The sequence below is a fragment of the Thunnus thynnus genome, chromosome 21, assembly GCF_963924715.1.
Source record: "Thunnus thynnus chromosome 21, fThuThy2.1, whole genome shotgun sequence".
NCBI classification, from domain to species: Eukaryota; Metazoa; Chordata; class Actinopteri; order Scombriformes; family Scombridae; genus Thunnus; species Thunnus thynnus.
In genome coordinates, this window is record NC_089537.1 from 10,158,031 (window position 1) to 10,172,262 (window position 14,232).

Below are 14,232 nucleotides of genomic sequence, written 5' to 3' on the forward strand. Positions count from 1 at the left end.
GTGGGCCAGAGACTGTTACTATAGAGTCGAGAAGCAGTGTTGTTACAGTACAGGGGCAGTGCTATAGGAATTGTGGATCCTTTATTCTGGGGGTCCAAATCAATTTCAAATAGATATGATTTTTTTTTTTAAACCGAGCCTCCTTCAAATCACATTTATATACCTATAAATAATTAACAGTTCATGTTCGAGGAAAAATATCAAGTTACAATAATGCAGAGAAATGTAGAGCTGCAACAATTAACAATCGATCAACGGAAAATGAATCGCCAACTATTTTGCCTATTGATCAAAAGTTGGTTTTTTTTTGTTTGTTTTTTTAAGAAAAAAATGCCAAAATTCTTTTGTTCCAGCCTCTCGGATGAATATAATATAAGACCAATTAATATTTTCTGGTTTCTTTAGTCGTCAACGATAGTAAACTGAATATATTTGGATTGTTGACTGTTGGCTGGAACAAAACAAGACATTTGAGGACATCACCTTGGCTTTGGTGGTTGACACTTATCGCAATTTTTTGACTTTTTATAGACCAAACGACTAATCAAAGGAAATAATCAACAGATTTATTGATAATGAAAATAATCGTCAGTTACAGCCCTAATTTACACCTTTGACCAATAGCAAGCCTTGAACTTTGAAGGAAATGGAGGGCTGGAGAGTCCAAAATTGAGGAAGCTATTAGCCTTTTACTGTGTTTACCATCCACTTTTATCTAACCTCCAATGTCAGGGTTTGAACTGCTTCACAAAAGAGGAATGGTTTACAGACAATTTTGAGACAGGAAGGTAGGATCACCAGTAGCGACCAAGCTACCAAACCTAGCAAGCAGTTAGCAAGCTCGATCGCGTGAGAGCAGTTTTTCCTCTTCAGTAAAACTCTTTATTGAAAGAAATGATGTAAAATCTTGAGAACAAAATGACTAGGCACAGTAAGCAGCACAGTACAGAGAAAATAGCATGTTTCCAGGAAGCTGGCACAAGCTACAGTAGTTAACCAACTACCACTACCTTGCAAGTAGTCACTGTGTCACCAAGCTTCAATATTTCTTAGAACACATGAATTTCACTGTGCATGTAGATACTGGTGTGACCAGCAGCAAAACGTACAGGTTCAGAGGTCAGCCTGGTGAGTACAACAGTTTGCCTTTAATATGCCCAGTTTGACTCCCATCTCATACTAGTAACAAGTGTTGACATTTTAATCAAACATACATAGCAACTATAAGATAGAAAACAACACAGCTGTGATACTTATTTCTTGCTGGTTGCAGAAATTGCAAAATCTAATAGTTATCTAATCTAATAGTCTAATAGTTGTTGCTTGTAGATGATGCACATAGGCAAAATTTTTGCTGCTGTTACTTCTCGTGTCAATCAATGCTTTGACAGGAGTTAACCACCTTGCTGAACCTGCTACTGCTGCAACTCTGAAATGGGATAATATTGCCTTTATCCATACATGTCGCTGGTAAACAATATACAGTAATTAAGGTCAAAGTTTCTACTATAGGCCTATTTGATTTAAGTGCAAAAAACAGACTGATAACTAGAGTTTTAAACATTTTAAGCTGTTCACAACTAACACTGGAAACAGCCACAAGGCAACTAATATGATTTTGTTTATAATTTTAAACTGCAGAAGACCTTTCCTCTTACACAGGTCCTTTCAGGCCCTCTACCTGAATGTGGTAGATGGAAACCTGTCTGAAAAAGTCTGACTGCCTCACAGCTTCAAGCCTTGTCTTAGCAAGGAAATTATAATTAAATTAGTGGAGTAGAGGCCTGTTGTATTATTGATGGGCTTTGGTTTTAGAGTACAGGGTTTGTCAGTCACGTATTCAAGCTGACCCGAGCTCCTCAATTGTAGGAAGAATCGCCAACTCCATTATGCAGTCCAGTGCTTTCCAGTCAATCAATTCCATCACTTCTCTGGCCATAATTTTTTCCTTTTTTCCTTCTGCACAGGTATTAATCTGTATCGGTCTGAGATCTGCCCTCATGGAGGCACTGCCTGACAAACTGCATCAATGCAGAATCCAAAATTAGCTCCTCTAATGATGCCCTGTAGAAATGTGTGTAAACTAAACACATCACCAAATATAGTACAGACGACTGATACTCGATCAATTGTTCAGGTGTCAGGTCAGAAACAGCAGCACAAAGTCCAACTGTTTCAGGTTTTCGGATCCAGACTGCACAAGACAACAGCATTTTCACTTCATCATTGGCTTGAATTTACATGACCACATAGGTTCCTGACTAGTATTTTAACTAAAGAGACCATTGATAAAAGCAGTTCATCCATCATGTCAGCTTAGGCATTTGGTTGGCAAGACAGAGGGCCTGTATCTGGCTTTTTTCCAGTCCACATCACTGTCATTATTACCCAGAAAAAATAAGTCTTAATTGATTTATCTGAATTTGAGAAAAATGACCATGTTGAATTAGTAGAAAGAAAACTGTGATTGCACTACTGATATATTTCTAATATTTTTTCATCATTTTGCAGCTTCTGGCATTTTACAGTTGTCACATTTTGCCACTAGATGGCAGCGTATAAATATGAGAAGAGCCAGTAGGTTTTCTGTCTTGAAAGGTTTACAGCCGCTAGTCCTTGGACGTTGCTTTTACTGTGGGTGTTATCATGTCCACGTATGTTTCCTGGAATTGGAGAATGGTCAGGCAGCATATAAGGCATACCTGTGTTTTAGTCGCTCATAATAATATAGGTGGTCTATTGTGTCTAGCAGATTGATGAAATGGGATTTTAGCTTCAAAATCATTGATTGAAATGCCAAGACTATACCATCCCACTGAGATGCCTGTTGTACATACGCATCCTTCAGGGTGCAGAGTTAGACAATCTATGTTTGTATCCTGTATATAAAAAGAGTAAAGGGCCAGTCACATCACTGTCACACCAAGTTACACAATGCCTACTGCAGTGTAAGCAGTTGGGTGAGCAGAGAGCCAGGGCTGTGGTGTGTGGAAAATGCTAGTGGAGGCAGACAATGCACTGGTCCGAGGCCTGACCAGCCCTCAGAGGGACAGGGGTCGCCTCACTGCGACAACAGCCCCTGTCTCCCTCCCTTCTTTTTCTTTTTTTGAACTGCCACAGCATGGGCTCGGGGAGGACGCTGAAGTTCGCCCTGTGCGAGGTGCTGCAGTTTGCAGGCCTGTGCGTGCCACTCTTCATCGTCATGCAGAGGTTCGCCGTCATCGTAGCAAAGGTCAAAACCTCGGCGCAACCCCCCGGTGACGGCAGCACGGCCTACTGGTTGATCGTGGCCTCCTCCATTGCCTATGTCACCACCACCGCCCTGCTGGTCTGGGTACCCCTGAAGTATATGGTCTTTGTGAAAAAGAAGTTTCTCATTGGGAGGAAGAAGTGGTGAGTTTCTTCTGCCTTTGTCCTGATGTCAGGGCCCTTGGGAGTTAGCATGGGAGGTCTTAGCTGTGTTTGGTCAGCAGCTGGGATCCCAGTGAGGCACTGACTGAGACCTGACCAGCTGGTTTGAGCCTGAACAGGCCTGTAGCTGGTCTGGACTGCACTTGGCTGGTGAATATCATGAGTTAGCAAATCCTGCAACTGCCTTTGTCTTCCTTCCTTACTTTTTTGTCTTTCCTTTCCTTTGTCTTTGTATCAGGAGGCCTGTGGCCCTCGTATATGTGATCCTGTCCACATTACCCTGCTTTGCCTTTCTCATCGCCAGCTCTGAGGTACAACATGTTGCGGATTGTTTGTCATTTGTTTTATTACATCAATTTATCTGCACTCTGATCATGAACTTTGACCGTTATATTGCTATATTTGTAACAGTAAGTCTGTTATTGAAGACCCTTTGTAGTTATTTTGGATGACTGTTTATCATCCAAAGAAGTTGCTTTGAACAACTTTACATTTGGGACCAAAATGGAATAAATCTTGTAGATTCACAATGTGAGGCCTCTGTGAGTGAAATAAAGGTGATGATTTGTGAGGAACCTTTTGGTTCTCAGGGGAGGAATATCCAGCCTTATGGATTAGGAGCTACTGATAAGCAGCTTGGTTCCTCTTCCTGTCCAAGCTGCCCCTGTCAAATCATCTGTGCATGAGGCACATTTTCACTTCCTCGCTGGCTGCAGACCAGGTCCCATTTGCAGTTTTATGTGGCACTTTCTAAAGCCCAAGCTGACCTTTGGGCCTTTGCTTATCTGGTGTCTTTTACATAAGAGCCATAAATTCTGCTAAGATGACCAACTTGTCTGCTTTGTTCTGTGTCGTGTTGGTATGAAGTCCTGACTCAGGCAAATACCAGAGCTGCAAGTGATTTAGCCCACAAACCCAGAACTAAAGCAGGTCAGAAACTTAGTCAATTTGATGTAAATGCTTGGTGCAAAGGTCCCTTGTTGTCCTATACTGATTGGAAGTAAGTAAATACATTCTGGTCAAAATGTTATGTTCATGATTTTCTGGTTATTTACTCAGGTTCAGATAAATAACAACATCAAACATGATACATTCACGGAACTCCCTGTATCACTAGTCCTCTTCTCTCTCATCTGTATTGACGTTGTGGAAAGGATACGCCACTGCAGACTGACGGGCCAGGGTGAGCGCAGCTCTCTGAACACATTACACAAATCACTTACTGAGAACTATAGATCCTGAACTTTCCTCTGCCAATTTCTATAGCGATACCAGCCTGGCTTTACATTACAGGAGCGCGGAGGCAACAAATACAGCTAACAGTTATTTACATAATTTATCCAGAATGATTTAGAGACCCAATTTGAACTTCTTATTCTTTGGCGTTGTGCCCACAGTTGAGAAATATTGAAACAACTGTGGAAATGAGCAGGAAATATGTTGGACCAGCTTACTTCTCATAACACAGTGCTGAATTGACAAATCTGCAGCAATGTTTTTCTGTAAAAAAGCATTGACGTGATTGCGGTGTTTGTGGATTTGTGAAAACTCATGAAGTTTTGCTCCAAGGAAGCAGATTATTCAGTCATTATTCAATTTTGGTCCAACTGAGTTCAAAATAAAATTCTGCTGAAAATCATGATTCTTGTCATGTATGTTAATTTTCATAAACACCAACACCACAAGAAGATAAAAAAACATAAGCAAATGCAAATTATGCTTTGCTTTGCTCTGTATAATCTGATTTAACGGGACTGCTGTCATGAAAATCTTTCCTTTTCTCTCTCCAGGTAGTGACATGGAGAGAGAGACTGACATCCCCTCCGCTGTCCTCACACACATGGAACAGGTAACACCAGTAACACCTGTCACACCAGCTGTGCCGGGGCCAGCTGTACCGGGGCCAGCTGCGCCCGGGCCAGCTGCACCCGGGCAGGCCCAGCCCACTCCCGCAGCACCCGGAGCAACCCAAATTGGTGACAGAAACCAGAACGGAGCTGGGGCTCGACCAGAGACCAATGGAACAGTTCCAGGTGTACCAGGTAATGCGGGAAGACCATTTAGTATCTCTGGATTGAGCTCACGTTCAGCGAGCACCACAGCGTACCGCATATCTCCATACGCCTATGCAGGGCCACTGCGGTTCCTGTGTGCCAGTGATGCCCGAGCTGACGTGTTTGTGGACAGCTTTATGTTCTGGATGGATACAGTGGAGATGGTGAGGGTGGCAGGACATCCCCTGGTCTACTACTCAGGCTGGGTGTTCCCCATCTATATCTTCAGCTACCTGTCTTGCCTGCGTGTGGTGGTCATGCCCCACAGCCCCCTGCTTTCCTCACTAGGAGTGGCCCTGCAGGATTTGCCCTTCTTCTTTGTGCGTATTGGCCTCATTGCCTTCTTTGGCTTTGTCACACCCCTACTCTATCTGATGAAGAACCTGTTGGTCTGCCTGGCCTTCGTCTATTTCAACTTCATGACCAAGCTGAGGGTCTTCAACACAGAGAGGATGTTCTTTTGAGATCAACACTTCAGGCAAAGACGGCGAAACATTTAAAGATGTGGTAGAAGTAATAGGTTGGCACAATCAGGAAATGTAGGATACTAGGAGTCAGGAGCCGGTAGTACCAGCTCTCTATAACTTCAAACTTAGCTTATAATGTAAGCTATAAATGGATATTTAAGCATCACTAAATTAAAATGGGTCACCCAAATAAACCTATTCTTACACAGAGATTTGTTACTAAATATTTAAACCCAGTAACTGCCAGGTGTAACTGTTGCGTAGCTAACTGAACTAGCTAACTGACAAAATTAACGTTAGCTTTCCAATATTAGTTAAAGACTGAAAGAATTAAAATGAAAATTTAATGACATATCTGAAACTTGATCAAAATGCTTTTTTAAAAATGAAGACTGGGAAGATTTAAAATGAATATATTTTTTAAAAAGAACAATATACCTCTAATTACAAAATGTTATGCTAACAGTTGACTAAGCTATAGTGCAAGGTACGTTAGCATAGGCAAGGCAAGTTTATTTACATAGCACATTTCAGTAACAAGGCAATTCAAAGTGCTTTACATTGGCAGTGTTGGGACAAAGAACAAGAAGCACATCATAAAATGACATTTAAATACATGAAAAAAGTCATTAAATAGCTAAGAGAATAGAAAACAAAAATAAGCTAAAATAGAATAAGACAGGCATGAAATACAAGAATAAAAGTTACAGTGCAGTGTAAGAAATGAATAATTATTTGATTTAACCAAAGGCAGCAGTAAACAGAAAAGCCTTCAGCCTTGATTTAAAAGAACTGAGAGTTGCAGCAGACCTGCAGTTTTCTGGGGGTTTGTTCTAGATATGTGGTGCGTAAAAACTGAAAGCTGCCTCTCCATGTTTAGTTTTGACTCTGGGGACAGAAAGCAGGCCTGTCACAGACAATTTGAGAGGTCTAGATGGTTCATAATGTAGCAGAAAATCAGAAATGTATTTTGGCCCTAAACCATTCAGTGCTTTATGAACAAATAGTAGTATGTTGAGATCAATTCTTTGACAGACAGGAAGCCAGTGTAAAGATCTGAGAACTGGAGTGATATAATCCACTTTCTTGGTCTTAGTGAGGACTCGAGCAGGAGCATTCTGAATCAGCTGCACCTATCTGATCGATTTCTTAGGGAGACCTGTGAAGACACCGTTACAGTAGTCGAGTCTACTGAAGATAAATGCATGGACAAGTTTTTCCAAATCCTGCTGAGTCCTTTAATCCTTGATATATTCTTAAGGTGATAGTAGGCTGACTTTGTAATTGTCTTAATGTGGTTGTTGAAATTCAGGTCTGAGTCTATGACTACACCAAGATTTCTGGCTTGGTTTGTGATTTTTAACATTACCAATTGAAGCTGAGCACTGACTTTTAATTGTTCTTCCTTGGCTCCAAAGACAATTACTCCAGTTTTGTATTTTTTTATGGAAGAAATAATATAAAATGGGAAGCATAATTGTATACTTACCATTAATTCTAAACTGCAGAAATACTAACTGAAACACATATTTCTTCATGAATGCATGTATAAATAAAACAAAGTCATGTATGTTTATCCCTCAGCCCCCTATAACTGTTTTATTTGGCAATTATGTTACAGTTTGTGATGCTAGTTGATTGCTTTTGATAGAAAGGCGCTTCAGTTTCCTAGCAACCATTTTACACATTATTAAAGTCCTTACTAGAAGACGTTTCATAAGTTTTAATGATACAATCTAATTTTGTTATTCACTAGTTTTCAACTAGTTAGAGGTTACTAAGAACTTCATTAAGGACTTAACACACAAACTTATGGATTTAGTGTCCTATAGATATAATTTAAGTGTTTACCAAGTGGAAATTTCCATATCTCTGAAGTATGGGTTGCACCACATAAACCAGCTCTAATGTAGCATTAGTTGTAGTAGTAACTGCCAGGTGTAACTGTTGCATAGCTAACTGAACTAGCTAACTGAAAAAAATAACGTTAGCTTTCCAATATTGGTTTAGACTAAAGAGTGAAAGGATTAAAATAGAATTTTATGGACATATCTGAAACTTGATCAAAATGCTTTTTTTTAAAATGAAGTCTGGGAAGATTAAAAATTATAATTATATAAAAAAGAACACAATATAGGCCTACCTCAAATTACAAAATGTTATGCTAACAGTTGACTAGCTAAATAACCAGATACTGCAAGTTACGTTAGCAGAATTGTATACTTCCCATTAATTCTAAACTGCATGAAAACTACTACCTGAAACACATATTTCTTCATGAATGCATGTATAAATAAAACAATGTCATATCTACACTTTCAAAGATTGTATATTTATCCATTGAAATGGATTCCCCCTACAACTGTTTATTTGGCAGTTACTTTATGTTATAGTTTGTGATGCTAGTTGATTGCTTTTGATAGAACAGTGCCACAGTTTCCTAGCAACCATTTTACACATCATTAAAGTCCTTGCTAGATGACATTTCACAAGTTTTAATGATACAACCGAATTTTTGCAATTCACTACTTTAAACTAGTTAGTAGCACTTCAGAAGTACTTAACAGACAAACTTATGGATTTAGCGTCCTATGGATATAATTCAAGTATTTACTAAGTAGAGATTCAACCCAGTCTAATGGCAGTTTGTGAAGAAGTTTAATCTAGCTAATCTATTTCTATTCATGTACATGGACACAAATTTTTCCATTTTTTTCGTGACATTCAGCATGACTTTCAAACTAACGTATTTAAATTGGAAGCATGTTTTGTGCCTGCACCACTTTTTTTTTTTTTTTCTTTCAGTCAAGACTTGGAAGCACATTTAATCACAAGATATTATCCTTGTTTTTACTTCTCTTATTTTAATTTTATCAGTAGTCTACAGTCAATGGTCCGCGTCAGTCCGGTGGGTGGACCAGCTTACCAGAGGACCAGCAGAAGCCTATTTTCCTCACCATATTAACGTTACTTTTTTAATGATATCTTTATCTTTTTATTTTTTAACACAAAAACACAAAAGTGTCCTTGATAACTCTAACTATACGCTAGGTTAATGTTAAGGCCATCAGTTTTAATTATTTCTCCTTCAACTCTGAGAAATAAAGTTTTATTGTGAGTTTTTGATAGTGGAGGGGAAGAGCATTGTGTCATGGGCGGACTTTGCACGATCCACTACTGTTTTGGGTTGTCTGCTGTCAGTGGGCTTCATTCCATTTCAAATTGCAGCCGTCCGCCGCAACCCAAATCCAAACGCCACTATCTCTGTTAAGAAAAGGTCCCTCAGTTAATCCCTGCACTTGTCACTTTAATGTATTTCATCAAACTGGACTTTACATTGTGTATTGCATTCAACCTCCACTGTTACATAATTTAATTATTTATGCACGTCACATTTAATTGTTGCTCGTCACCTTCATACACATCATTTCTTTGTTCATAGTACTATCCATATTTCCTTTGTACAGTCAATATTCATTTCAATTTTTAAATCCCATTTCAAAACTATTACTATTCCAGTCTGTAAATAGAATTTAAAATTTCAATTTGATTTTAATATTACTTTAATTATTATTTCATTATTGTTACCTTACTTTTCTTCTGTATTGTTCTATGTTTTTGGAGAGCAAACGCCAAGCCACATTCTTTGCATGCTTTGCATTGGCTAATGAAACAGATTCTGATTGAATGGGCTACTGTATGTTGTGCTGACATAAAATCCCAAAATCAAAAATCATAAAGATACAAAAAATCTTCAGGGTTGTGTAAATAGTAGCCTATGCATGCGTCGGTAATTAACGACCTGGGAATGAGAACAGGTTGGTCTTTTCAACCCTAACCCTAACCCTAATCCAAGCACTTCAGGCCTTCCTCCAAACCTGTAGTAATGCCCTAGACTGTCAGCAGTCTCTGAGGGTGACTCATTTTGGTCATTATTTCAACTAAAAAGAAAAAACAAACAAACAAACAAGCTTCATTTTATATATTGGGCCTTCAAAGTGCTCTCAAACTAGGCCTGGGATGGCTTGTGTCCATGAAATGAGAAAATTAAAACTTTGCCATAGAGCTAAACCAAATACAACATTGGAAAGGTCTTAACCTGGAGAGTAACATATGTCAGTATGAAGATTCCACATGGCTCCTGCATTGAAATACTGACCTTTGCACCTTGACCTTGGTGCATGTTTGAAAGCTTATAATTCAGCAACAAAAAGGGCTGCAGACATGTGACCAACTGTTATAGAGAGCGCTTGACCTCAGCTATTATGTGAGTATAGTCAACAACTGGGAGCACTGTTAAATATGGGTAAAATATGGTTAAAATTAATGTTCACTCATTTAACAATTAGATATTTAAAATCTGATTACACAAATGTGTTTACCATCCCCTTAAACTCCTCAGTGTATTCTCAATTCAGTATTTATAACTTCCAATTCTAGGAAAAACACTAATATTTTTTAAAAACTACAATTCCCTAGAGCTGCACTATACAGCTTGATACAAGTCTACAACACAGTTGTAGTTCTTCAAGTTAAGGGTTGTAAATAGGGTTGTAAGAAGATATATCTACTGAATATATCAAATATCTAGGACAGTAAAACAAGCAATTACACTACATCTAGATGATATGTGTCAAGAAAAAGTTAAGATGTCAGTTTATTTCAGATATTTTAGCCAAAACAGGAGTCAAACGTGCCAACCTCCCACAATACAATAGACCCATATGGCGACCATTTTCATCTGATATCACGCTCAGGGTGGGAACCATACGGCTCCTCCGCTCCGTTCAGACCGTCCCAGCTGCTGCTAATGTAACGCCACTAACACACTGTTAGCTAAGCCTGTTAGCACCTGCTGCCACCAGTGTTACTGAGAAAAATACATACAACAGTTTGCAAGCTTATTAAATCTGTATCAACGGAGCTGTGTAAAAGTTAATCAGGGATCCTTTCTTAGAAATGGAACAAAGCCAGCTGATGCATCATCGCAGACAGACTGGGACTCAACCTGCGTTAGCTAGCCCAATTCACTCACTCAACAACACTTAACAGTTCATAAAAACTTCATAACAACTCTGATTTTAATCCTGCTTCTTTGGTTGTTACACTGTCATATTCAGTGGGTCTGTCAGTCAAACTGTCTGCACACAAGCTCCGGTCCTCCCACCGGACTGACGAGGACCATTGACTGTATTGTTAAAATTATAATAAAGAAATAAAAACAAGGATACAATCTTGTGATTAAATGTTGAGTAATGTCACAGTTATAGTTAAAAAATAAATAACAAATGAGAAAAAACAATACAGCTTCTGTGCTTCAGAGTCCCAACTGACAGAAAAAAAAAGACATGGTGCAGGGATAAGCATATTTCCAACTGAAATACATTAGTTTGAAAGTCGTGCTGAGTGTCATGAAAAAATGGATATTTGTCCATGTGCACAAAACTGTAGATGAAATTTCATGACTATTTTATGAACTGCCGTTAGACTGGGTTGGGAGATTCACGTATCTCTAAAGTATGAGTTGTACCACTTAAACCAGCTCTTATGTAGCATTAGTGATTAGTTGTAGTAGTAACTGCCAGGTGTAACTGTTGCATAGCTAACTGAACTAGCTAACTAACAAAATTAATGTTAGCTTTCCAATATCGGTTTGGATTAAAGAGTGAAAGAATTGAAATGAAAATTTATCAATATATCTGAAACTTGGTCAAAATGCTTTTTGAAAATGAAGTCTGGGAAGATTAAAAATTATATATATAAAGAAAGAACACAGTATACCTCAAACTACAAAATCTTATGCTAACAGTGGACTAAGCTAAATAACCAGATACTGCAAGTCACGTTAGCATAATCGTATACTTCCCATTAATTCTAAGGAATACTACTAACTGAAACACACATTTCTTCATGAATGCATTTATAAATAAAACAAAATCATATCTGCACTTCCAAAGATTGTATGTTTATCCCTCGGCGCCTGTATGTTACAGTTTGTGATGCTAGTTGATTGCTTTTAATAGAACGGCGCTACAGTTTCCTAGCAACTATTTTACACATTATTAAAGTCCTTACTAGAAGACATTTTTTAAGTTTTAATGATACAACTTAATTTTTAATTCACTAGGTTTAAACTAGCTAGTAGTTAATAAGAACTTCAAAACGACTTAAACACAAACTTATGGATTGGTATATTTAAGTGTCTACTAAGTGGAGATTAACATATCTCTGGAGTATGGGTCGCACCACATAAACTAGCTCATATGTAGCATTAGTGATTAGTTGTAGTAGTAACTGCCAGGTGTAACTGTTAAGCTAACTGAACCAACTGACAAGCTAACGTTGGTTTGCTGATATATGACCCGTTTTGAGTGAGGAGTAAACACCAACAACACAACTTCACTTAGTTGTTTAGTTGTTTCCTAGCAAACGGTTTACACACTACTAGCTAAGACATTTCTTAAATTATGATGGTGTAACCTGATTTAGTAAATCATTAGTTTGACACTAGTAGTTACTAAGAAGAACTTTACGCACAGATTTAGAGGTGAATTTACGAATAGCTCGTGAAACCGAATCCACATGAGTACAGATGAACAAATCTGTGTATGCTGCACAGAGGAGATATTTTGTTAAAATGCATGGTGGTGCTTTTCACAGGCCAAAAGGGAGATCTTAGGCAATCTTTTCCCATAAAGGACATTAATTGTGAAATGACTATATTGTATGTTGTGTTTATTAATACCTTCATGTTCAAAGTTATTTTTTTTACCACTCAACATCCCTCACCCTCACCAACCATAGCACTTTGAGAATGTACCTGTTATGTCACTTAAGAGTTTATAGCAGATTTTTTTCTACCATCATAAAGTGCAGTGTAACAGATGAATCAATGTTGTTTATATTAGGTTTTTTTTGCTAAGTTCTATCCACTAAAGGAAAACAAAGCGTGAGTTTGTATCATTGATACATATATTTTGGTAAGATTAATAAAGAAAATCATTCAAATATATGTTTCACTTGTGTGGTTTATCATGCATGTAGAATGCATCAGTTTTGATTTAATTGTACCTACAGTATGTGTGTAAGGTTCTGGCCTCCATTTACCCTTTTACATTGGAATTTCATCTCATTTCTTCCACTCCTTCCCCAAGAGAAAGAGTTTCCTGTCATTATTCTGCAAAACATTCTCATTACTTCCCTTCCAGCAATCCTATGTGGTCCAGAGCACAAAATCAACTCAGACTGAATATCATTACACCTGTTTAATCTAATGCAATTCAACACAAAAGCCCTGCAACAACTTACAGTACAACCTATGTGATGATGAAGAAAGTATGCCATCAAAACAATATCATAAGTTGAAAAAAAGTTAGTTTTTATTGCTGAGCTGTTGTACTGGATTGCATTAAATTCTACATACATTCATGATATTACATCCACTTTTCAGTATATGATCGTTTTCCTCTACTACTTGAAAAGAGCCTTGTTGTTGTGTTCAACATCACAAGATTACAGCACAGGAATGCATGTCAATAAACAAAGAAATGCACACCATGACTGCATCCTCACCATCACAAGACTGGGGATAAGATAAATGATCAGTTACAATACATTTTCATTAAAATAAACTGTTTATTGTTTAGAGATAGACTCTTTAGTTGAGCATACAAGAGACAGGTATTTCACAAGTACATGGCCAACTCTATTTGTCTGAGCAGCATTAAAGGGAATCCCTGCAGTTTGAGGCCAAACAGGTCAGATCTCAACTCACTTCCCCCAATAGGAAGCAGGATTTCCTCCTGTCCTCTCTTTCTACTGACTTGTATCATCATTGCACTCCTCACCCGAAGCTTCTCAGACCTTCTGGGGGCTACTATCTCACAAAACCTGCACATCAGCAAACCTCATTTAAACCTCATTCATTCGGGCACAGTCATTATGAAAATGTCACATTCTTCTCATTCCTGAAACATACTTAAAGTCAAACTTGAATCATCTTGATGATTGGCATCTGCTCTCTAGGTTCATTATCCAGGTACAGATTTAGCACAGACACTGAAGGGCTATTTATAACAGTAACAAAAATAAAGCCTGCTGATCAAACACGTAGATAAACTGTTTGCCAAAATTCATCATCCAGTTCTTTCTTGTCTTTAATTTATTAAAAATAGATTTGTCATCCTACCAGGATTACCTTTCACAATTTCACTCTATTATAAGTTTTTTTCAAGCTGTCATTGGTGACTTTCAGCTATAGCTTAATAGTTAGATCACTTGCTTCCCACCTCCTGCTTTCC

General features: G+C 38.2%; 1 protein-coding gene across 1 annotated transcript; it reads left to right on the forward strand.

Annotated features, from left to right (window-relative positions):
* The first annotated feature begins 68 nt into the window (after positions 1-68).
* Positions 69-14,219, forward strand: LOC137172878 (transmembrane protein 236-like). Its single transcript, XM_067577464.1, has 4 exons — positions 69-3,393; positions 3,650-3,722; positions 4,471-4,594; positions 5,202-14,219. Exons 1-4 carry the CDS (start codon positions 3,122-3,124, stop codon positions 5,927-5,929), a joined length of 1,197 nt encoding a protein of 398 aa, XP_067433565.1. The 5' UTR covers positions 69-3,121; the 3' UTR covers positions 5,930-14,219.
* The last annotated feature ends 13 nt before the right edge of the window (positions 14,220-14,232 follow it).